The sequence below is a fragment of the Rutidosis leptorrhynchoides genome, chromosome 3, assembly GCF_046630445.1.
Source record: "Rutidosis leptorrhynchoides isolate AG116_Rl617_1_P2 chromosome 3, CSIRO_AGI_Rlap_v1, whole genome shotgun sequence".
In the NCBI taxonomy this organism is placed as follows: Eukaryota; Viridiplantae; Streptophyta; class Magnoliopsida; order Asterales; family Asteraceae; genus Rutidosis; species Rutidosis leptorrhynchoides.
The window spans coordinates 623593734-623621289 of record NC_092335.1 but is presented as its reverse complement, the minus strand read 5'-3'; the positions used below and the strand labels follow the sequence as shown (position 1 = coordinate 623621289).

Sequence of the window (27556 nt, the reverse complement as noted above, 5' to 3'; positions counted from 1 at the left end):
AACTTTTCTTTTGTAGGGTTTTTTTTTACCAATTGTGTTGTTTTTTATGATAATCGACGTTTTGTTGATGTTTTTAGGATAGTTTTCGATTCGACGTTGTGAGTATGAAACTTTTAAAGGTACCTCTTCATCAAGTAAATGACTAGAAGTAATTACATCTTCTACTATTGTTGTGTTAATCATTTTTACAATTATATGTTCTTTAATCTTTATTTTCTTAAGTTATGGTTTAAAAAATTGGGTTTTAGCAACCCAAAACTGAGAAAATATGATTTGGATATTTGTTTTATTTCATGCGTGGTATGTATTTCATGATTATTTTTTATGTTATTGATCAAATTAGATGCCATTTCACAAAATTAGGTATGGGTTTTATGTTTTCATTTTTTAGTATTTTTTCTGCATCTTGTGAAATACTACCTTCAATAAATAATTTTGTTGCATGTAACTTGAGACTTAAATTTGGTTTTCGTGTGTTGAAAGTGCATAGTGATTGAACATTAATTGCCGATCTTCTTGATTTACAGTTCTCAAGGTACGACTTATGTATGTACTTATTAATTTTAATGTTGATCATTCTTATTATTTGGTGTTCGGTTGATTGTAATGTTTTTCAGGTGGTCACTGTAAGTTTGACAGTGCTAGCAGAAGGGATGTAGGAGAATAAAACTGTAGCCATACTATATAAATATAATAATTTTCTGTTTTGTTTTACCTTATAAATTTATCTTATATTGAGTTCCCTAAAAGAATATATATGACCTAACGTCCTAATCTACACTCAATATTTAGCAGCCATCAAACCTCTATTGTATCGATTGTTATGCATTTAAGCACGTCTTTTTTCGAGCATGAGTTGCTTCTGAAACATACTTGAAATTGTGGTATAACTTAAGATATTTGAGGGTGAGTTTTTTGCTTTTAGGAACCTTTATTATAGTGTTCAAAATCTAACACCTATATCTAATATTGCATCAGATTTATGCTTCATTGACTTTACTATGGAGTAAACTTATTGAGCTCCAATTTGTGGAAGATCTTGAGTATAAAGGTGGAAGAACAACAAACTACATTTGTTATGCAAACCTTTCAAGCTGCATACATTCCTAGAGTTCTTATGTGATCCTTTTTTAGTATTCTACTTGACTAAATTCAATTATATTTCTTTCACTCTTCGTTGTTGTTTTTTTTCAGGTTAAAGTATGAAAAAGCTGGTACTTATTGTTCTGTGTAATTTGTTGCTTATCACAACAGTTTTTATTTATTTATTTTATAAAATTTTAGTCTTTACTTCAACCGTTTTAACTATACTATTAAATTGTTAATATTCATATCACTATTCTTATTATACTTGAATACCTTTCTTTCCTTTGCGCTTTTGTCGTTAACAGTTTTATAGTACAAGCTTACAAAAACGGAACAACCATGAATGAGGAAGCAACTAAATGGAATAGATGGAGATATAAAAACTTCCGAGGTTGTTCTTTTGGGAATGGAAGGTTGCTAAGGATTGAACATAGATCACTTGGATGGAGTATAGGTGAAAAACATCTACACTTGAGATGCTATACTAGATGAAGATATAATGGGTGGTACTTAGCTAATGGTAAGTGTTATGTTCTGTCATTCTTGAATCTTATATTCATTATGACGACAAAACTTTAGTTATGATATTTATGAATTGATATGATCAGTCTTTCACTTTCTATGTCCTTCATGTGTCCTTTTATGGTTATGATGTACTAACTGCTATGTGTTTCATAAAATATTTGATCGAAAAGTTGAATTTCGTTTTAGTGTTTATTTTGTAGTATATTTCCACACATAAGATGAGATCAGTGAACTCTGTGCAAGCTGCAACAGCCATTGGAAATCAAAATATGAGTCATGTATCCTACATTTATAAGGTAATAATCTAATCATCTACTAATATCACGTTTCCTTAATATCAATCATCCTTTACCATTGATTAGAATAACTTTGAATATATCACGCGTGCACTATCTCTCGGTAGAAGTAGTCGCTTTGTATCATTATCCACAATGTCAATGTAAACTATCGATTTTTTGAGATTTTAGAGTAATACTTTATAGGAAGATGAAAAGTAAATCTCTATGTGAAACTAAGGCAATGATAATTTGTATTTATACATGTACTTTTTTAGATGTGTAGGTTTAATCAAGAGGAATCACTTTTGTGGGGGGAAATATTTTTTTTTTTTGTTTTTTTCGATTTTTTTTTTCAGGCATTAAGATCACATGATAATATGAACATTTTAAAAAGACATTTTGTGATGAATGTTATTATTTTGGTGGAAAAACGCTCGAAGAAAAAAAATGAAAACATGCATCATGAGTAATATTATGCTTGCGAGTTTTCTTTAGGGTTTAAAAATTAGGGTTTAGTAATTAGGGTTTAGAAATTATGTTTCAAAAATTAGGGTTTAGCTATTAGGGTTTAGGGTTTAAATTAGGGTTTAGGGTTTAGATTAAATTTTTAACACAAACGGTTTAGAGTTTAGGGTTTAGCCCTAAACCCAAAAACACTAAACTCTAAACCCTAAACTTTAAATCAGACTAAATTTTTAAAAAAACTTCATATAAGATGAAAGAAAACAACGTTCCAAAAATATCATTAGGAATAACATTACTCACGATGAATGGTATCAATTATTTCTTCGATTGTTTTCCTGCCTAAATAATAATATTCATCACAAATTGTCTTTTTTAAATATTCATATTTTCACCTAAACTTGATGTATGAAAAAAAAAAAAATTTTACTTCCACCACTTCCCCAAAAAAAGTGTTTCACTCTTGATTATAACCCTTTAGATGTGTACTCCATTACAATAAATTTGAAACCATAGTCTCGCTAATTCGCAGGTCTTAAATGCTTCTTTTTTCCACTTTTAAGTCGTGTTACTGCTTTGACCAACAAATGTGAGTACCTAACTGGCCTGTAAATTGCAAGTGGGTCTTAATATCAAATAGGTTATGAAATATCCTTGATTGCAAAGATAGCTCGTGGTTCACTGAACTTACGAAATGTCAGCGGCTTGTGTGCATACATTTGTTGGTAGTGGGTCACATATGAATTTTTTTTATTGGATTATAGTGTTCCTTTAAATTATTTAGAAGACCAACCATTTGTAAGTCCTCATGTCATCATCTTGGAATGCCTTTTAGTAAGTATCTACGGTATATAATTAAGGGTTCAAAATTAATCTCTTTGTTGTCAGCAAGCTATCATGTATGAGTGTTTGGGAGAAATGTGAAAGATACTTTGTGGTTGATTTGAAAGTTGTAGATCATATGAACGCAGTAAATCTAATGTTGACACTAAATGACTACTTCAAACGATTGGTAGCACTCAATAATTTATGGGAAACTCGTCAGAAAAATATTTAGCTAAATGATAATGGTTTATTATCAAAAACTCATACTATTACTAAATATTCAACGTGAGTTATCAATTATCTTTTTTATTGACCGTTTGAACTTTAGTTAAATCCAGTCATTTATAATACTCAATTTATAGTTACAATTTTGTTCAACTTCATGTTTAGCCTTGATTTGTTTCTTATAACAATTTTTGTCGATTTCATTGACGTGCTCTTAAATAATATAATTATATTTATAATTTTTATTGTCGAAATCCGCAAATTTTGCAGGTCTTAAGCTAATAAAAATATAACAACAAATTACCATTACCAATTACCAATTTACACACAAAAATGGGGCAAAATCAGGTCTGACCTTAATGATCCAAATAGATCTCAAATCTGAAATGTCGGGTCCGGCCCAATTACCCGAATTTAGCCCAAAGGTCGAAAAAGCCATGAATGAATTTTTAAAATAAATCCCGGGAACCATGACTTTATTAAAATAACAAATCGATCACAGCCGTTCATCTTATTCCACGTCACCTATCCGTATGGAATCCAATCCATCCAATAAAAAGTTATTCAACGCTATTATATAATGCTTTCGAAACACGACTTCCATCCACACAACCAAATTTCAATTTCCCCCAAATTTGAAACCCTAAATTCCCAATCTCTCAATTCAAATCCATTTCAATGGCACCAAAGGCAGAGAAGAAGCCAGCGGAGAAGAAACCGGTGGAAGAAAAGAAATCAGCGGCGGAGAAAACACCGGCGGAGAAGAAACCGAAGGCCGGAAAGAAGCTACCGAAGGAAGCCGGCGGTGTAGCCGGAGACAAGAAGAAGAAGAGATCGAAGAAGAGCGTGGAGACGTACAAGATCTATATCTTCAAGGTGTTGAAACAGGTTCATCCAGATATCGGAATTTCAAGCAAGGCGATGGGAATCATGAACAGTTTCATCAATGATATTTTTGAGAAATTGGCTCAGGAGAGTTCGAGGCTTGCCAGGTATAACAAGAAGCCGACGATTACGTCACGTGAGATTCAAACGGCGGTGAGACTCGTGCTTCCTGGTGAATTGGCGAAGCATGCTGTGTCTGAAGGGACCAAGGCTGTTACGAAGTTTACTAGCTCTTAGATCTATTTGATGTTATGTGTTTATGGAAGTTGAATTTGTTTAGCTTATGTTAATTATTAGTTTTTTTAGTGATGTTTAACTGTTTAAATTTGGATTTGCTTTTAATCCAGTGTGTTCGGTGCAAAATTATGAAATATGATCTGTATGCTTTTTAAAAACTACGTGACTTTATCTGTTACTTTTGATAAATTCTTTGTGACTTTATGTGTTTCTTTTATTATTCAGAAGAATGTTTGTTACGATAATGTATATATATGTATACTGAAACCAAAAGTTGGATACTAGTAGATTTCTAAGTAGCAAAATGGATCAGTTTGTGAAAGTGATCGATGAGTAGCAAATCAAATAGCGAAAAACCGGTTGAGTAATTTGATACAAGGTCATTAGTAAACCAAATTGGTCGAGACCCTTCAGTTGATTGCCCTGTGCATAGCTGAAGCTCCAATGACAACTCATTAGCCATGCTAAATAGCAGTTTTCATATTCTTGTTTGCACTCACGAGCTTTGTAGGCGAAGAAGAAAAGAGGGATTATTGAACATTGGGATATATTGTTTTTGTGAGTTGTGAGTTTGTGACCACTTTAGGGAGGTGTTTAATCTAATCCGTAGTGGGTGAGTGCAGTTGCCAATAATTCAAGGAAACTGCATCCATCTACCATAAATTGAAACGCTTCCCATATCGAGTAGTCAAAAGAAAAATATATCAAGTGTTTTACAATTCCATAGTATCTTCTTTTCCTATTATGCGCCTAATTGTGCAGGAGAACACAAAAACTACTATCTAGCATGGCGAACAAGCTATATGCGGTTCTGTTGGTGATTTTAGTGAAATCTAACGAATCATTTTTGTGGATTGAATTTACTAGGTTGAAAGAGGAAGCAATCTTTGATACTCTAGAATGGATTCAAGAAGTGTGGAGTACACGTCCATTAAAAGGTTAAAGATATGGCTTGAGTTGGGTTTAGTTTGAGTTGAAACAAACTAAAGTTGACTGTCCAAACTTACGGTGCGCCACATTAAACCTTATTGCGCTATACCATATAACGTGAAAGGTACCATTTCATCATCAGAAAGTTTTGATGTGTTATGGTGCGAGGTGCGCCGCACCATAAGGCAGGTTCAGCAGAAAGGTTGCAACTTTTCATGTACGAATTGTAATGGTTTACCAATGGTTGCCTTATTTACCTGGACGTTTTGGTACATGATTAAATGGTTTATTACTTTATTAGAGTGCTCATAACAATGACAAACTTCATCTTTAGGATTAATTGCCACATTAGCGCCACATTTCCTTCCCAGGACTAAACCGACCCACATTTAATTATTTTAACTATATTAAAAATACTTATATTATTAATCGTATTTATTATTGATATTATTGATATTATAATATAATTATAATTATTAAGTACGATAATTATCAATTATTAAATTACATCAAATTTAAAATTTAAAAATCTATTTGCTTAGATATCAAAAAGATAAAATAAAATAATATATAATAAAAGTACTTCGTAAATCAATGTTAGCCACAAACCTTATGGAATCCACCATCAAAATTAAAAAAATTAAAAACATAACAAATCTTCATCATCTTCATCACATCCTCCATTTTACAAAAGGAGGATGCGTGGGACTATTAAAATTAAACCACGATGTAAGTACTTCGTAATTACAATTAACAATTTAAGTAAAACACTAAAAAATAAATAACCTCGTCCTAAAAAATTTCATAAAAGCACTTGCCATCGGACGAAAAGGAGGGCGGAGCACTGGATGGCTAACGCCCAGGTGGGCGATGGTGTGGATGGGGAGGAAGGTCCAACCGTTGGGAGCTCCCTCAGGGTATTAATGCACCCCTTCAATCATGTCCGTTGCCAAAGGACGTGTCACTTGATTGTTTCCATTGCTAAAGGTTGTAACACTTGGTTTGCACCTTTTCGACTAGTATAAATATATGGATTGAATTCCATGATAATGGTTACAGATTTTGTTTCAAATTTTGGACATTCTTTACACACTTTCAACACATAACATGCAGACTATACAATCTACAATTGATAGATTTTTTTAGAGATCATTTTTTATCATTTAGCCGAGACGATAAATCATTCCTTGTCTTATCCCAATCAAGATTTCGTGTAACCCGCGGCTAATAGAGTCGAAATACTTGATTAGGAAAGTGATTACACGATTCAGGGAACAATTCAGTCATCTTATTCTACAACCCTAGCCCTAAAATATAACATGACCTTGAGCTATGCACAAGAAAATTTGTGTGAAACGCTTCCTATATAGAGTAGTCACAAGAAAAATATACCTAACCCAACGTTCCACAATGCCCTATTTTGTTCTTTGTCTATAAAGCACATGATTGTGAACGACAGCTTGAGAACAGAAGTTCCTAGTATAACCTTCAATTCAATGTTCAATGCTCGATTCGATCATGTACAGTGAGTTTGAAGGATGAAGGTGATAATAAATATGAATGCACGAAAGATGTTTCAAATCATGGATATAATCCTCGTCGATCATTAGTTTAATCAAAAACATCATGTAATCATCGGATTCGATCACGAACACAACAGTTGACTTTTTTACCCCAAACTTTGACTTTACAAATTCGTAATCATTTGGAAGAATTCGAGGATGAGAGGTTGCAGCTAGTTTCACTAGATGATGCCCAACACATCTGAGTTTTTAGATTTTTCTAATCAGTTCCTGATTGATCCGGCGACTAAAGCGTCTGAAGTTTTTTTTTTTTTTTTTAATAATGAAGAACACGAATCAATTTTTTTTCAAATTTTTTGTTGCTAATCACAACTGATGATCTTCGAATGCTAGGTTTCATGTAAGGATCACCTAACTAGGCTCAGAACTCGTTTAGAATCAACAAATGAAGAAATCGAAATTTTGTAGCATGATGAAGAAGAAGATGCGTACTGTAGCTCGAATATGTGTTAAACACGAATTATTGAAGCTAGGATTTGTGAGATTTGACTCTTTTGCTCTGATACCATTTGAAGTTCCTAGTATAAGCTTCAATTCAATGTTCAATGCTTGAGTAGATCATGTACAATGAGTTTGAAGGATGAAGGTGATGATGAATATGAATGTATGAATATAGATTTGTAGATGTAACAATATGTATAAAATTTGTATATTGATATGTAAATCATACAAGGATTAGCACATGAATTCAATCGTAGTCAAAATTAAATCCACGGCTCTCTTGGACTCATTCATAATTGTATGAATGATCACGGTTTAGCTCAAGTCTCTCAACAATGTGTTGAGAGAGTTTGGGGATGTAAACACCTAATGTGTGTGTTTGAAAATGAAAGGTCTTAGTGACTAAGATGTAATGCATAATTATTTATACTCCATACTTATGCTCACTTACATGCTAAACACATCACATATGAACATATCAAATAAGTTAACTTTGTGACCTAACAGTCTCCCCCTAGATGTGCATTGTGATGATTGCTTGTCACTTTTCATCTAGACTTTGCTTGACTTGAGAGGATGTGTTCAAACTCTAGAAGGTCCCCCTTTAAAGTACATGGGCCCTCATCAAAGATTCGATCAGTGGCTATTGGTTTGGTAGCTTGATCTTTAAACTCCCCAAATGATGTTGAATCTTCTTCGAATCTCAAGCCCCCTGATAGTGCTCCAAATGAACATATATTTAGTAACAATATCCTCCCAATATGTAAATTATTTAGTTGTAATTGTCCTATTGTAAGTTGTAATCGTTTATATTAAATAAGTGCGAAGACAAAAGGCGAAAACGACAATTTGAAGACGCAAATGACCAAAAAGCTCAAATGTACAAGATACAATCCTAGTGGTTCAATTTATTGATAAGAAACGTCTAAAAATGACAAGAGTACAAGTTGCGGAACGCAAAGTACAAGATATTAAATTATACGAAAGGACGTTCGGAAATCCGGAACCGGGACCTGAGCTAACTATCAACGCCCGACGCAACGGACTAAAAATTATGAGTCAACTATGCACAAGAATATAATATAATATTTAAATAATTATATAAATTATTTATATATTATATATATTTAAATAAAACGTCGACAAGCAAATGGCCAAAAATTTGTGAGCTGGATTTTGGACCTCCGCACTCGCGGAGCTCTGAAGGCTTAAACCTCCACGATCGCGGAGCACACCAGGATCAAAATTTCCTATAAATTCAACGAGCTTCTGTCGAGTTTTATGCCAAAAAAAAAAACAATAATCTCTCCCTCTGTAATATATATATATATATATATATATATATATATATATATATATATATATATATATATATAGTATAGGGTAATTTTATATTAGTTAGTTTGGGTTATGTAAAGGTTATTTTACGGGTTTTAAAGTCGAAGTTCTGTCTGTGTAAAACTACGCGATAAATACTCAATGTAAGTTATGTTCTCCTTTTTAAATTAATGTCTTGTAACTAAGTTATTATTATGCTTATTTAAGCCGAAGTAATTGTGATGTTAGGGCTAAAATATTAAGACGGGGTAATTGGGCTTTGTACCATAATTGGGATTTGAACAAAAGAACGACACTTGTGAAAATTAGACTATGGGCTATTAATGGGCTTTATATTTGTTTAACTAAATGATAGTTTGTTAATTTTAATATAAAGATTTACAATTGGACATACCTATAAATAACCATATACATTCGATCGGACACGATGGGCGGGATATTTATATGTACGAATAATCATTCATTTAACCGGACACGGGAATGAATTAATAGTCACTAGAATTATTAAAACAGGGGTGAAATTATGTACACGGATACTTGGCATAATTGATAACAAAGTATTAAAACCTTGGGTTACACGCAGTCGATATCCTGGTGTAATTATTAAACAAAGTATTAAGACCTTGTTACAGTTTAAGTCCCCAATTAGTTGGAATATTTGACTTCGGGTATAAGGATAATTTGACGAGGACACTCGCATTTTATATTTATGATTGATGGACTGTTATGGATAAAAACCAGACGGACATATTAAATAATCCAGGACAAAGGACAATTAACCCATGGGAATAAACTAAAATCAACACGTCGAACATCATGATTACGGAAGTTTAAATAAGCATAATTCTTTTATTTTCATATTTAATTGCACTTTTAATTATCGCAATTTTATTTATTGTCATTGTATTTAATTGCACTTTTAATTATCGTACTTTTTAATTTTCTCGCACTTTTATTTATCGCAATTTCATTATCGTTATTTACTTTACGTTTTAAATTAAGTTGTATTTATTTTTAATATTTTACATTAGGTTTTAACTGCGACTAAAGTTTTAAAATCGACAAACCGGTCATTAAACGGTAAACCCCCTTTTTATATATTATTATATATTATTATATATATTTTGTACAAATATAGTTATTTAAAATATAGTGTAAAATAAGCCATCTCCCTGTGGAACGAACCGGACTTACTAAAAACTATACTACTCTACGATTAGGTACACTGCCTATAGTATTGTAGCAAGGTTTAGGTATATCCCATCTGTAAATAAATAATTAAAACTTGTGTAATTTGTAACGTATTTCGTAGTAAAAAATAATAGTATTTCCGTACCCCACGCTACGACATCAAGTTTTTGGCGCCGCTTCCGGGGACTCGACGAAACGCTATATTTTTTATTTTTAATATATATTTGTGTAAATATTTTTATATATAATTTTTAGAAAAACAATATAAAATTAAAAAAAAAAATAAAAAAATTTCAGAACCTGTCGAATGAAACCAGCACCTCATTTGAATTTTCACCCTCCGCGACTCGCGGAGTTCGCCTGGCACGTGGCACCGCACTCGCGGAGCCGTCTGACACGAGCCTGGTCCAGCAATTAATACGATTTAGGTTTTAATTAATTATTATTATTATTATTAAACCTAATTAGGTTTTATATGTAATATTATTTAGTTTAAGTTTTTAATTAATTTGTAATATTAAGTTTTATTATTATTTTTAATTATATAAATTAATACTTTTTAATAAATAATATAAAAATAGTATTTTTATAAAAATTGTACTTTTTACAACTTTAAGATTATTTTTATATTTTGTACCTTTTTATTTGTTTTAGCGTAATTTTTGTATTTTTCGCTCGTATTTAGTTTTAAGATATAGTTTTTTTTTTTTTTGTTTTTTTTATTTTTGCCGTAGTTATTTTTATTTCTAGATTTTTAGGCTTTGCAGTAAAATCCCTTAAGAGCTTTTTCTTTAGACTAAGATTTAAGGTGCTTTAGAATTTTGCGACGCCGTTCTAAGTTTTTAGTACCTTTTAAGTTATTGCCATTTGGGATATAGAATTCCTTTTAAGTTTTAATATTTTTAGACGCAACTTTTAATTCTTAGTTTTTAGTGCCTTTTGAAGTTACGACGCGCTACTTTCTATTTTTCGACGCCTTTTATTTTTCAACCCTTTTCTTTTTCGACATTTTTCGACGCGCTCTTTTTCTTTCTTATTTCTCGCCACTCTAGTTTTTAGGACTTAGAATTTTCTCTATTTCTTCTCTAATAATTCAAAACGAAAAATTATTTTAAGCGGTTAAATTGATTGACATCAAAATTTTCTGCTTCGTAGTAATAGTTGGATTTGTTAGTGGCTGAGTTGTGAGCTTCCGATTTAAAGGGTTCTGGCTCCCTGCTGCATCTATTGGCTATTCGAAACGTGGGCAAAAGCAGAAAAGTCTATTAATTTGATAACTTATATAATTTTTATTTTTATAACTAATAGGATAATTAAGTAAATGCACCACATTGTAGTTAAAATTTGGTAATAAGTGCATTATGGAAAATCTCGAAAATATCTTGGAAACTCTTTATGACATCCGAAATCAATTAAATCAATACCCTCAAACGAGTGTTGATGACAATTCATTCGGTCAATCTTGGATAACGAATGACGAAATAATAACTGGTTGTGAAATCTGTGGAGATTATCACTCAACATGGGAATGTTTTTATTACGTTTCTATGGAAAATTACGCACCCACGGAACCTGAATGGAACGATTATGAAGAATACAATTCAAATTGGGATTATTCCCAAGAATATTTCCAAACTCAACAACCAGAAGACGAGGAAAATTATGTGTCTGAAAATCTTTTAGACAATATGAAAATCAAACTCGAAGAACTCGATGCTCAAAATGAACAAATGAGAGAGTTTGTAAATCAGCAAGCTGAAACTCTATCAGATTACACACCTGTTGATCTGAGGAGTATTGTGCAAGAAAATCTCATATCATCAAATTTTGATGAATTCGAGAGCTCCGAAATCACCAATTATCCCGATGATACTTTTTATTCAGCTTTACCAATTTCACAACATATCGACACATTAGCCTCTACCGACGAAATCATCGATCCATCAATGGATGAAGAAGAAGTAAGGGTGACAAATTGGTACTCTTGGGAAAACAATAACGTTGAAAATTTTACCCCCGAGACCAAAGTGGAGGAACCGATAAAGACCGTTAATGAAGAAGAATTTGCTTCAATCCAGCTACAACCTTCCAACCCAATATTCTCAATAGACGAGTCATCTACCGAAGATGAACTACGAGCTGTAATAGATAATGACACCTCGGATTTCACCCAATTGGGTAATAGAGGTGAAAACTTTGATCCCGAGAATAAAAGGAAGGAAATGTTAGGAATTGTCCACCCTATAATATGTATGTCGGTGTATATCGATCCATTTGTCCAAGAACCAGAAAAGAGACATATCCATTTACTAAAAGCTACACTTAAAAAAGAATTAAGTAGTGACGATCGGGTGAGTCTAAACTTTAAACCCATTGATATATCATACACCACCCGAGATATAAATAACTGGCTCACTATTTTAATTCGTGGAACTTATTCTACCGACTTCACATATCGTCAGCTAAGTGTGGGGAAGTTTAACCCCACTTAACGTTAAATTAGGGGTTCGGGTTAGTGCATAACTCGTTAATAAAAATGCACAATTAGGGTAAAAGACGCATTTTCAAAAATTAGCAAACAGTTCAGAAAAGCAACCGTTTTTGAAGAAAAACATGTGTGATAAAACAAGAAGGAATGAACGATGAGGCGCGCCATCTATCATTCGACGAGCTATGAAATTACAAACTGGGTATTCTTAATCACTTTTCAACACTAATCACCCTCATGAATTTATAATAATAGTCTGATTTCATGCAAATGAGGGCATTGCATGATCTCAAGTGTGGGGAAGGGTTATAAATTCTCTCGGGTTTATACTTGGTTTATTTTCTAAATTTTATGAAAATTTGAAAATTTTTTAACTAAATGAATTCAAAATCATGTTTATACATATTTATGAACAAAACTAGGTGTTAATACCGAAATTATTGTTACCCTAAAAAGAGGACATAAATTGAGAAACAACTAAAACGCTTGAATTTATTTATTAAGATATAAAAAGACGCATGAAAAAAGCCAAGTGTGGGGAGAATGTACCAAGTTATTCAATTAAAAACTATCTATCACATGTTTATGTAAAGTTATTGCAGGTGCTTTTGTTTTGGACTAAATTAACTGTTTTACCCGATTTATTGTAATACTTTTGAAAGAATAGATGGATCTACACGATGAATCAATTCCATCATTAAAAGAAAGTAAATTCTTCCACAAAAGACACGCGCTTCTTGATTTAGGTCAAGAAGTTGTCGTCCAGACCAGCTGTAGGTTGACGAAAAATCTAGAAAAGTCATCTCTAAAATCAGCAGAAAATCCACGGACCTCAGCATCAAACAGGGTCGCCATGTGGTCAGACTTATCCTAACCATGAGAGGATCTGTCTCGTAAAATGGGGAGGGCGCCGTGCAAATTATCTTGATAAGACTAATGAATCAGACCCCCAGAAAGGATAATCTCCTTAAAGATTAAAAATCAGCTTTTAAGCCTGATATTACTCAATCCTTGAGATTGACCTTAAAGATTGAGAATTACAAACTCATGGAATTCGATGATATTTAAACTCGAGCTTGAACGAGAAAATATTTTGATCAAAATTACAAACCGATTTGTTTTCTGAAAACCTATTTTCAATGCGTTCATTACCATTGAACGTAAAATCCTAGAAATTCACCTGGAATTCATTAGGTCACCTGAACCAAATCGGGTGTCAACCGTAAGAACGGTGGTTGTATAGCATGGTCGAAGACAGGACCTTGTGCTAGACCGAAAAATCATAGGATGATCTTTACTATTTGTAATGACCCGGAAATTTCTGACCAAATTTAAACTTTGATCTTTATATGTTTCCGACACGCTAAGCAAAATCTGTAATGTGGAGTATAGAAAAGATTGAAATCTATATTCATGAAATCCATTACCCTTTGACTATGCCTGGTGATTCACGAACAATTATGTGTACTAGATATATAATATACAAGATACAAAGTTGTTAATAAAAATGAAAGTATATATATATATATTTTGTGATATATTTTGAACGTATAGATAATAATTATTTAATAAAAGTTAATATATAAATATCACATAAGTAATAATACAAGTATAACTATAATTGTTAAAATAATATTATTACTTCTAATATTAATGTCATACTAATGATATTAATATATAATCAATAGATACGAATGTGGTATATATAATTTGTTAAAATATTATTATTACTAATATTATTATTAACATTAGTAATATTTGTATTATTATATGATGATAAATATTATTATTATTATTATTATTATTATTATTATTATTATTATTATTATTATTATTATTATTATTATTAATTTTATTATTAGTTTTATAATTAAAATTAATATTTAAATAAATATTATTAGGTTTCCTTATATAATTAATATATATATATATATATATATATATATATATATATATATATATATATATATATATATATATATATATATATATATATATATATATATATATATATATAAATTCGATACATATAGATATACAAATATTGATATATATAAATACAAATGCATATATAAATTTCAGTTATATATATAAATAAATATATATAAATAGGTATATGAAAATCAAATATACATAAATTCATATATATATATATATATATATATATATATATATATATATATATATATATATATATATATATATATATATATATATATATATCAATACATACACAGAGTAATACAGTTACATAAGTATATATACAGATTAATCACGTATCCTGTTATACATCACTATCATGTTTAAATTAATTGCCTGATATTAAGGTATTGATTGGTACGAATTTAATCAGATAATTTAACCCGTTCTTATTTTTTTTCCTTCTCATTCTGTTTCTGATTGAAACCATGTCGATCAAGTTGATTGCTAAATTACAAAATCAAATAATTACTGTTATTGTATTATTCAAACATCTACAATATATAATTCATTGCTAGTATTCGAAATTGAGGGAAACAGAAATAATAGAAAAAAAAGAACTGAAGCCGTCTTCTTCCCTGTTCTTAAACTCAATTTTTCAAAAGACCATTTTCAAACAAATTAACACAATCTGGGAATAAAGAAATGTTAGTAACCTTATACTCAAACTATCTGCACAAATTCTTGTTCCAATTCCTTAAATTGAATTCTAATTTTGAGGTCAAAGTTTATTTTTCAAAGGTCAACCTTTTTGTTCATAGCTAAATTCGGTTTACAGATGAAGTTTTAGGTTCAATTGAGGATACAGATAGTTTATAGGAGTCTTTTACAATGTTTTTCATGTTATAATTATTAGCTAAAACAGTCTAAATTTTCGAAAGTGATTTCTAGTTCATCATGGGTTCTACGAGACCTGTTCCAGCTTCTTAGTGTATTTTTTTTTTTAGTTTAATTAATTTAAACACCCACTAACTGTTTCTGTATCAATTTTAAGTCTAAAACTAATTAGATAATTTGTTGCTACTTGGTTTTGATCTCAAATCGAATTTGAGATTGAAGAAGAAGGAGATACGTTCATACGGGTAATAAATAAAGGAAATGGGTTTAAAACAGAAATTGGGCAATAGCTCAACGGTTAATGGTGTATGCGGGTATACGAGAGGTCTTGGGTTCGAGCCCGGCTTTGGGCAATTCTTTTTAAAATGGCTATTTAAAGGTAGTTTCTTTTTTTTAAAAAAAAATTATTATTATTATTATTATTATTATTGTTGTTATTGTTAATCTTATATTTACTATTATTGTTAATTATCACTTATTATTATTATTACAACTATAGTAATTATAATTAGTAATAACATCATTATTGCTAATATTATTATCGTTGTCAAGTATTATTATTATAATTATTATCAATAATATCATTATTATTATTAGTGTTAATGATATTATTATCATCATTAAGTTAACAAACAAAAGATATTTCTAGAATAAACATAGATATAATATATATATATATATATATATATATATATATATACACATACATACATACATATATATTTAATACAAAATTTAACTATATAAGTATGGTTATCTACTTAATATATAAAATGACATATATAGGTTATTAATATAAAAATTATATCATTAATAATAATATATATACTTATTCACTTACAATTATATATATTGATGAATATACAAATGATATAGGTTCGTGAATCCGAGGCCAACCCTACACTTGTTCAATGATGTTATATGTATTTTTACTACAAAATACAGTATGGTGAGTATATAGTCCCTTTTAAACTCTAAATATTTTGGGATGAGAATACATGTATTTTATGATTTACGTTATGGACACAAGTGATCAAAAATAAATTCTATGTTGAGTTGTACCATGGCATATTTCTTTATACTTGGTAGCTAATATTTACATGAGGAATGTAAACGCGAATCCTGTTGATAGATCTATCGGGCCTGACAACCCCAACCGGGCTGGACGACCAGTTTTCAACGGTTGCACAGTACTTCGTTTCTGTATACTACACTTGGTACGGTGTAGCGATTATTTAAGAATATGCTGCGATGATTTAAATGTTAAGTATGGTTACCAAGTGCTCAACTACTTTTACATACACTTGCGAGTGTATTATGTTTAAAATATGAAATCTTGTGGTCCATAGTTATTAAGCTGCTAGCATCAAACCTATATATCTCACCAACTTTATGTTGACATTTTAAAGCATGTTATTCTCAGGTACGAATTAAGTCTTCCGCTGTGCATTAACCCATATTAAAGATATTATTTGGAGTCAATCATCGCAATGGGACCAACTGTCGAAGACTTCGTCCGGGTGGATTAGGACCGGTCCTTTCAGTTGGTATCAGAGCGGTGGTCTTAGCGAACCAAGTCTGCATTAGTGTGTCTAACTGATAAGTTGTTAGGATACATTAGTGAGTCTGGACTTCGACCGTGTCTGCATGTCAAAAGTTTTGCTTATCATTTATAGTCGAAAATCATCTGCTTATCATCCTTAGGAAATTGCCTGCTTATCATTCATAAGTCTAGACACTGTATTGATAGTGTATAAACAAAATTCATATCCCAGCGTATCTGATAATTCATATCTTAGCGCATCTGTAGACTTGCCTGACATATGTCGTAGGTTCCTCTGTAGTCTACGAAATCTTTAGTATTATATATATATAGATATTCTATATAACTAGAATATCATCCGATATCCGAAAATCATTTCACTTCGAATATCCCTTCCATCCATCAAATTGCCCTCTCGACGATAAACCTGAAGTGAAATGTCCCGTTCTTATTGATTAAAAACGTTCCATATTAATTGATTTCGTTGCGAGGTTTTGACCTCTATATGAGACGTTTTTCAAAGACTGCATTCATTTTAAAACAAACCATAACCTTTATTTCATCAATAAAGGTTTAAAAAGCTTTACGTAGATTATCAAATAATGATAATCTAAAATATCCTGTTTACACACGACCATTACATAATGGTTTACAATACAAATATGTTACAACAAAATAAGTTTCTTGAATGCAGTTTTTACACAATATCATACAAGCATGGACTCCAAATCTCGTCCTTATTTAAGTATGCGACAGCGGAAGCTCTTAATAATCACCTGAGAATAAACATGCTTAAAACGTCAACAAAAATGTTGGTGAGTTATAGGTTTAACCTATATATATCAAATCATAATAATAGACCACAAGATTTCATATTTCAATACACATCCCATACATAGAGATAAAAATCATTCATATGATGAACACCTGGTAACCGACATTAACAAGATGCATATATAAGAATATCCCCATCATTCCGGGACACCCTTCGGATATGATATAAAGTTCGAAGTACTAAAGCATCCGGTACTTTGGATGGGGTTTGTTAAGCCCAATAGATCTATCTTTAGGATTCGCGTCAATTAGGGTGTCTGTTCCCTAATTCTTAGATTACCAGACTTAATAAAAAGGGACATATTCGATTTCGATAATTCAACCATAGAATGTAGTTTCACGTACTTGTGTCTATTTTGTAAATCATTTATAAAACCTGCATGTATTCTCATCCCAAAAATATTAGATTTTAAAAGTGGGACTATAACTCACTTTCACAGATTTTTACTTCGTCGGGAAGTAAGACTTGGCCACTGGTTGATTCACGAACCTATAACAATATATACATATATATCAAAGTATGTTCAAAATATATTTACAACACTTTTAATATATTTTGATGTTTTAAGTTTATTAAGTCAGCTGTCCTCGTTAGTAACCTACAACTAGTTGTCCACAGTTAGATGTACAGAAATAAATCGATAAATATTATCTTGAATCAATCCACGACCCAGTGTATACATATCTCAATATTGATCACAACTCAAACTATATATATTTTGGAATCAACCTCAACCCTGTATAGCTAACTCCAACATTCACATATAGAGTGTCTATGGTTGTTCCGAAATATATATAGATGTGTCGACATGATAGGTTGAAACATTGTATACGTGTCTATGGTATCTCAAGATTACATAATATACAATACAAGTTGATTAAGTTATGGGTGGAATAGATTTGTTACCAATTTTCACGTAGCTAAAATGAGAAAAATTATCCAATCTTGTTTTACCCATAACTTCTTCATTTTAAATCCGTTTTGAGTGAATCAAATTGCTATGGTTTCATATTGAACTCTATTTTACGAATCTAAACAGGAAAAATATAAGTTTATAGTCGGAAAAATAAGTTACAAGTCGTTTTTTGTAAAAGTAGTCATTTCAGTCGAAAGAACGACGTCTAGATGACCATTTTAGAAAACATACTTCCACTTCGAGTTTAACCATATTTTTTGGATATAGTTTCATGTTCATAATAAAAATCATTTTATCAGAATAAAAACTTTTAAATCAAAGTTTATCATAGTTTTTAATTAACTAACCCAAAACAGCCCGCGGTGTTACTACGACGACGTAAATCTGATTTTACGGTGTTTTTTGTGTTTCCAGGTTTTAAATCATTAAGTTAGCATATCATATAGATATAGAATATGTGTTTAGTTGATTTTAAAAGTCAAGTTAGAAGGATTAACTTTTGTTTGCGAACAAGTTTAGAATTAACTAAACTATGTTCTAGTGATTACAAGTTTAAACCTTTGAATAAGATAGCTTTATATGTATGAATCGAATGATGTTATGAACATCATTACTACCTTAAGTTCCTTGGATAAACCTACTGAAAAAGAGAAAAATGGATCTAGCTTCAACGGATCCTTGGATGGCTCGAAGTTCTTGAAGCAGAATCATGACACGAAAACAAGTTCAAGTAAGATAATCACTTGAAATAAGATTGTTATAGTTATAAAAATTGAACCAAAGTTTGTGTAGTGACCCGACCAAATCATGTTTGACGGCGCCGTCTACTTAGGTTCCGTTACGTGGTCATAAGTCTTTAAGACAAAGTTTGACCAAAATATGTCGCCTTCATTTCAAAATAAAGATTGTTCCCAAAGTTTACAAGAATTGTTCAACCAATAGTTAAGTTACAACGTTATAATACGAATGAAATCTAGGCGACACGGTTTAAAGTAAAGTCAAAAGACGCTCCATGAAATGCACATATACTCGACATCCAATGCAAGTATCAAATAATGAGCGGAAGCATGTATCATGTATCGTTCAAGGACCTGAGAAAAACATAGAAATCTGTCAACGAAAACGTTGGTGAAATCATAGGTTTAAGTAAGTAAGTACAAGTGAACCACAAGATTTGCATCAATGAAATAATAGTAATACATTCCAAAAGTTTGTTTCACGAGCACCCAATTATCAAAGCTTAACATTCCTTCCATTGTATACCCCATCACTTAGTGCTAGAACAAACACTGATTCTCGAAAATATATTTCATCCGTAGACGGTAGCGAACCGTCAAAGATGAGGGTTGTCAACCCATATGGCCATATAACATAAGTTCTCGCTTACACCCGGCAAGTGTAACTAATGATAATCGAATTGAGGATTTTTGTTCTAAACTCGTATGTAGAATGTTTGTTTTCCCGTTCTTGTGTTCACTTAGTTCAAAAGAATCGTTTATGTTTTCTCATCCCAATATAAGTTCAAAAAGAGTAAAAGTGGGACTATGATCTCACCTTGAATGCACGAGTAGTAAAGTACTTCGACAAGTAAACGTGTGCAAAGAACAATGCTAGTCTTGACCTAAACAATAGGTCGTATCAATAACGGTAAACACGATAGGTCAAAGATGTTCAATTAGTCCTATGGCTCGTTACGACTCGATTATTTAGCATGTGAAATCAAATTGTCAAGTTTCATGCAAGATACAAGTATATAAACAAGTTAGGAAGGTTACATAATCATTTGGTTAAGTTTGACAAAAAGTCAAACTTTGGTCGGTCAAAGTCAACGAAAAAGTCAACACGTTCGGGTCGTGTCCCGAACTATTTTTCTGAGGTTTTTAATCATGTATGAGCATGTTAGGACAAGTTACATGTGAATCGGAGGTGCGTAGCATAGCAAACATTATTCGAAAATTGACCAAGTTGGACAGACCCAAACGGCGCGCCGCGCGGGTATATGGCGCGCCGCGCGGGTACCTGTGCAGAGAATTCTGGCAGTTTTTAAGTTTTATGCACGAACCTAACTTCAAACAATCACCATTTATGATCCGCAAACAATCAAGACAAGTATCTTATACCGTTGGGAAGGTAATTTGACGAGGAAAACAACTAAACACATTTCATCAATCAATCTACCTATTACAACAACCAAAACCGCATCTAATGCTTAACATTAACCGCATACAAGTTCATAAATGCAATTCAATGATTCGGGCAACCAATTTACATGAATGATATGCCGTTTCGAAGGTAATCAAGCATACAATCCAACTAAACACTTACCAATAATAATCCATGGCATTCAATGCATCAAAAGTCCATTTCAAGTTCATCAAACCCTAACCCAATTTCACCAAAATCACTAATCAAGTTCATGAAGTTTTCTAAGGCAACCTACACATCAAATTGAAGCTAGTGATGCTAGTAACACAATTAAAACATCAACTTTTAACATCTAACAACATATGATCATCCAAAATTCAAGAACAACACACCAAAATTCAAGTTCATGCTAGTTACACTAAAACAACGAGATCGAGCATATAAATCATATATTCGTGTTAGACTTGAGCCATAGACACTAATTAACACTTTTATAAGTTAAAAACATCAAGAACACAAAATCTAGTGATTTTAGAAAGTTACCCAAATGAGATGAAGTTGGTACCAAAATGAAGAGGATGAAGAGAGGATCACGAATATGTAATTTATTTGGTTGCTAGCTCCTTAATCCGGATTTAGATGATGAATGAATGAATTTGGTTTTGAGTGTGTGTTCTTGCTAGAGAGAAAGAGAGAGAGAGATGGAGGTGGAAATGAATGGGTGAAAGGGGTTTGACCCTTTGACCTAGTCAAGGGTTTGATCCCTTGTCAAGTTTAGTCCCTCAACTTTCGTTCGGGTGCGGGAATTACCTAAACGAGATAATTTAAAACGCGTATCAACGGGAGATGTTATAAACATATAACGGACTTTATATTAGTATAACGGAAAAGTAAATGGAAAAAGGCGGGATGTTACATTACCTACTCCTTAAAAGAAATTTCGTCCCGAAATTTAAGTAGGCGTAGTAGTCGTTGTTTCTTCCTCGAGATCTTGCGTTTCCGAATTCACAAATAGATGAGGATACTTCCTTTGCATTTGATCTTGTCTTTCCCAAGTAAACTCGGGTCCCCTTTTAGCGTTCCAACGGACTTTAACAATCGGGATTCGGCTTTGTTTCAATGTCTTGACGGAGGTGTCCACAATTTCAACCGGTTCCTCCACAAAATGAAGTTTGTCATCAATAGTAAGTTCCTCGAGAGGGATGATGATATCGGGTTCGGCAAGACACTTTTTCAAGTTGGATACATGGAAAGTAGGATGAACGGAGTTCAATTGAGGCGGAAGATCTAAACGATAAGCAACGGTTCCAATACGCTCCAAGATTTCGAAAGGACCAATATACCGCGGATTTAGCTTCCCGCGTTTCCCAAAACGGATTACACCCTTCCAAGGTGCGACTTTTAACATTACTCGGTCACCGACTTGAAATTCAAGATCGTTGCGTCGTTTGTCGGTATAGCTCTTTTGACGACTTCGGGCCGTCCTAAGCCTATCTCGGATTTGAACGATTTTCTCGGTGGTTTCGTGAATGAGTTCGGGTCCGGTGATTTGCACGTCACCTACCTCGGCCCAACAAAGAGGTGAACGACATTTGCGGCCATATAGCGCTTCAAAAGGTGCGGCTTTAATACTCGCGTGATAACTATTGTTGTAAGAGAACTCGGCGAGAGGTAAGTGCTTGTCCCAAGCTTTTCCGAAATCAACCACGCAAGCTCGTAACATGTCCTCTAAGGTTTGAATTGTACGTTCGCTTTGTCCATCGGTTTGAGGATGATATGCGGTGCTCATGTCTAAACGCGTTCCCAACGCTTCTTGCAATGTACGCCAAAATCTAGAAACGAAACGGCCATCTCGGTCGGAGATAATCGATAAAGGTACACCGTGTCGGGCTACGATCTCCTTAATGTAAAGTTGTGCAAGTTTCTCCATTTTGTCCGTTTCTTTCATGGCAAGGAAGTGTGCGGATTTGGTGAGACGGTCAACAATAACCCAAATGGTATCATAACCGCCCGTCGTTTTTGGTAGCTTGGTGATAAAATCCATCGTTATCCTTTCCCACTTCCATTGCGGGATCTCGGGTTGTCGAAGTAGTCCGGACGGTCTTTGGTGTTCGGCTTTGACTTTGGAACATGTCAAACACTTGGAAACATAAGTAGCTACGTCCCTTTTGATGTTCGGCCACCAATATAGTTGTTTAAGGTCGTGGTACATCTTATTGGCACCGGGGTGAATCGAGTATCGTGACTTATGGGCTTCATCTAAAATAAGGCTTCGTAGATCCCCATAACTAGGCACCCAAATTCTTCCGGCGAAATATCGGAGTCCGGTTTCTTTAACTTCGAATCGAGAGGTGAGGACGTTCAAGTGTTCGAGAGAGATGTTTTCATCCTTGAGAGCCTCATCTTGGGCTACCCGAATTTGGCTATTAAGGTTTGTGTGGATGGTGATGTTTAAGGCTCGGACACGAAGAGGCACCGCTCTTTCTTTTCGACTTAAGGCATCGGCTACTACATTTGCCTTCCCGGGATGGTAACGAAGCTCGCAATCGTAATCGTTTAAGGTTTCAATCCACCTTCGTTGTCTCATGTTGAGTTGCTTTTGATCGAAAATGTGTTGAAGGCTTTTGTGATCGGTGAAGATAGTACTCTTGGTTCCATAAAGATAGTGTCTCCACATTTTAAGTGCAAAGACAACGGCTCCGAGTTCGAGATCATGTGTCGTATAGTTTCGTTCATGAATTTTGAGTTGTCGAGAAGCATAAGCAATGACTTTCGTTCGTTGCATCAATACACACCCAAAACCATGTTTTGAGGCATCGCAATATACAACAAAGTCATCATTGCCTTCGGGAAGTGACAAGATAGGAGCGGTGGTTAGCTTCGTTTTCAAGATTTGGAATGCGGATTCATGTTCGGTCGCCCAAATGAATTTCTTTCCCTTGTGAGTTAATGCGGTTAGAGGACGTGCAACCAAAGAGAAGTTTTCGATGAATCTACGATAGTACCCGGCGAGACCCAAGAATTGACGAATGTGAGTAGGAGTAGTAGGAGTCTCCCATTTACTAATGGCTTCGATCTTTGTGGGATCGACTTTAATGCCTTGATCACTTACAACATGACCAAGAAATTGAACTTCCTTCAACCAAAATTCACACTTGGAGAATTTGGCATAAAGTCGTTCTTGTCTCAAGAGTTCAAGCACAAGTCGGAGATGTTGTTCGTGCTCTTCTTCATTTTTAGAATAGATCAATATATCATCGATGAACACAATAACGAATTTATCGAGATACGGTTTGCACACGCGGTTCATAAGATCCATGAACACCGCCGGTGCGTTAGTGAGACCAAATGGCATGACGAGGAATTCATAACTACCATAGCGAGTCCGGAAAGCGGTTTTGGAGACATCTTCCCCCTTAACCCTTAATTGATGATAACCCGAGCGGAGATCGATTTTTGAATATACACAAGACCCTTGTAGTTGATCAAAGAGGTCATCGATGCGAGGAAGAGGATATCGGTTCTTAACCGTCAATTTATTTAGTTCACGATAATCAATGCACATTCGTAGGGATCCGTCTTTCTTTTTAACAAACAAAATCGGAGCGCCCCAAGGTGAATGGCTAGGTTGGATAAAACCACGATCAAGTAGTTCTTGGATTTGACTTTGCAATTCTTGCATTTCAGATGGAGCGAGTCTATATGGTGCACGCGCTACGGGTGCGGCTCCCGGAATAAGATCGATTTGGAATTCAACCGGTCGATGAGGCGGAAGACCCGGCAATTCGTCGGGAAATACATCGGAATAGTCACTAACAATTGGCACATCATCGATGTGCTTCTCATCGGACTCGACTTTCTTAACGTGAGCAAGGATCGCAAAACAACCCTTACGGAGTAGTTTTCTAACTTTAACACACGAAACGAGGTTGAGTCCGGTGCAACTCTTATCGCCATAGACGATCAAAGGTTCACCATTCTCGATAGGAATTCGGATTGCGTTAAGATCACAAAGAATGTGAGATTTCGTTTTGACTAACCAATTCATACCGATTATTACATCAAAGCTTCCTAGTTCCATGGGTATCAAATCAATTCCAAATTCCTTACCCAAAATGTTTATCGTACACCCCCGGTAATATGTGTCGGCACTTAATAGTTTCCCGTTAGCCACTTCAATGGTATAAGTGGTATCTAATGGAAGAGGTGGAGTGCTAAAAGAATGAGTCAAAGTCTTGGATACAAAGCATTTATCGGCACCTGAATCGAATAAGCAAGAGACATAAGAATTGTTGAGAAGAAACGTACCCGTGACTAGTTCAGTGTCATCCCGGGCTTCCTCGGTGTTGATGTTGAAAGCTCGGCCGCGCGTATTGGGGTTATCTTTCTTCTTTGGGCATGCATTTCTATAATGACCCGTTTGGCCACACTCGTAACAAGTGCCCGTCTTTGGTGCATTGGGCCACTTTCGAGCGACGGGAGTGGCACTTTTACAATCGTTGGCCTTATGACCAACTCCTTGGCACCGGTGGCAAATTAACTTACTACATTCGCCAAAGTGATGTTTGTTGCATTTGTTGCAAAGAGGTAGATTCCCGGCATAACCCTTCTTGCCGTCGAAAGTGAAAGATTTCTTGGCAAAGTTGTTGTTGCTTGATTGGGAGGGTTCCCACTTTCTTTTGTTGCCGCCCGATTTATCCTCGGCCTTAGGTGCCGGAACTACGATTTCGTCAACCGTTTCAATTAGTTGGCGATCCATGTTCATAGCGGCTTGATGAGTAGTGGGTTTGGATGACATCACCCCTTGTTTGATGCTTTTTGGAAGACCGAGCATGTAGAGCTCAATCCTTTGAGATTCGGGGTTAACAAGATTAGGACACATCAAGGATAGTTCGGCGAAGCGTTGATTATAAGCTTTAAGATCGTTTCCGACCGCTTTCAAAGCTCTTAGTTCTTCCTCAAGCTTTCGGGTTTCTTCGCGCGGAAAATATTCAACAATCATCTTTTCCTTTAGATCGGCCCAAGAGAGGGCATGAGCTTCATCGGTACCCACCGATTGAACATAGGTGTTCCACCATGTTAGAGCAATTCCGGAGAAAGTGTGAGTGGAGTATTTGACCTTGTCTTGATCTCGGCAACCGCTTATGCTAAAGACGGCCTCGGTTTGTTCAAACCAACGAGTAAGCACAACCGGTCCCCCGGTCCCATCATAAGTGTGGGGTTTGCACCCCATGAAAGCTTTGTAGGAGCACCCTTCGCTAGAGTTACCGGCTCCTTGGTTGTTGTTGTTGTTGTTGTTGTTGTTGTTGTGGTTGTTATTATTATTGTTGTTGGATGAGTGACCGGCCATGGCCGCATCTACGGCGGTGGCTATCATCCGTTCGAGAGCTTGTTCGGGAGTTTCATTGCGGCGTACACGACGAGGAGCCATTGTTCCTTCAAGACACAAGAATATCATTGATTAGTATTCTCAATAATACTAACCGTGATATAGAATAAAGATAAAGAGAAGTTTTTCCTCGACTCGCCTTAAATTCTTTATGCCATAATGTCGGAACGTTCATATGAGTCACCGTAATATAATCCCGGAAATTATATTACCCTGATTCATATGTGCATTTGACATCATTTCATATAGTCAAGGTGGCGCGTCAATCAAATTAAACAACGTGAGATTAAGATGAACTAAGAGTAGATATGAGTAGAAGCGTTCGAGTATAAATGCACAAGTAGTCAAGTAATTCCTACTTCAAGTCTATATGCCGGTTGTAGTCTAGACTCACCAATGTACCCTATGACTCGAGGTTGACACCAATGAACTCTAAATCCCTACAACCAACGCTCTGATACCATCTGTAGCGACCCGACCAAATCATGTTTGACGGCGCCGTCTACTTAGGTCCCGTTACGTGGTCATAAGTCTTTAAGACAAAGTTTGACCAAAATATGTCGCCTTCATTTCAAAATAAAGATTGTTCCCAAAGTTTACAAGAATTGTTCAACCAATAGTTAAGTTACAACGTTATAATACGAATGAAATCTAGGCGACACGGTTTAAAGTAAAGTCAAAAGACGCTCCATGAAATGCACATATACTCGACATCCAATGCAAGTATCAAATAATGAGCGGAAGCATGTATCATGTATCGTTCAAGGACCTGAGAAAAACATAGAAATCTGTCAACGAAAACGTTGGTGAAATCATAGGTTTAAGTAAGTAAGTACAAGTGAACCACAAGATTTGCATCAATGAAATAATAGTAATACATTCCAAAAGTTTGTTTCACGAGCACCCAATTATCAAAGCTTAACATTCCTTCCATTGTATACCCCATCACTTAGTGCTAGAACAAACACTGATTCTCGAAAATATATTTCATCCGTAGACGGTAGCGAACCGTCAAAGATGAGGGTTGTCAACCCATATGGCCATATAACATAAGTTCTCGCTTACACCCGGCAAGTGTAACTAATGATAATCGAATTGAGGATTTTTGTTCTAAACTCGTATGTAGAATGTTTGTTTTCCCGTTCTTGTGTTCACTTAGTTCAAAAGAATCGTTTATGTTTTCTCATCCCAATATAAGTTCAAAAAGAGTAAAAGTGGGACTATGATCTCACCTTGAATGCACGAGTAGTAAAGTACTTCGACAAGTAAACGTGTGCAAAGAACAATGCTAGTCTTGACCTAAACAATAGGTCGTATCAATAACGGTAAACACGATAGGTCAAAGATGTTCAATTAGTCCTATGGCTCGTTACGACTCGATTATTTAGCATGTGAAATCAAATTGTCAAGTTTCATG

The 27556-nt window shown here is 34.1% G+C and overlaps 1 protein-coding gene across 1 annotated transcript; it reads left to right on the top strand.

Moving 5' to 3' along the window:
* Positions 1-4002: 4002 nt before the first annotated feature.
* Positions 4003-4725, top strand: LOC139898960 (histone H2B). The gene has a single exon (XM_071881764.1). It carries the CDS (start codon positions 4080-4082, stop codon positions 4521-4523), a length of 444 nt encoding a protein of 147 aa, XP_071737865.1. The 5' UTR covers positions 4003-4079; the 3' UTR covers positions 4524-4725.
* Positions 4726-27556: the final 22831 nt, after the last annotated feature.

Bases quoted from the DNA above. Each gene is read 5' to 3' on its own strand.
- LOC139898960 (XM_071881764.1), top strand. From the start codon at position 4,080: ATGGCACCAAAGGCAGAGAAGAAGCCAGCGGAGAAGAAACCGGTGGAA.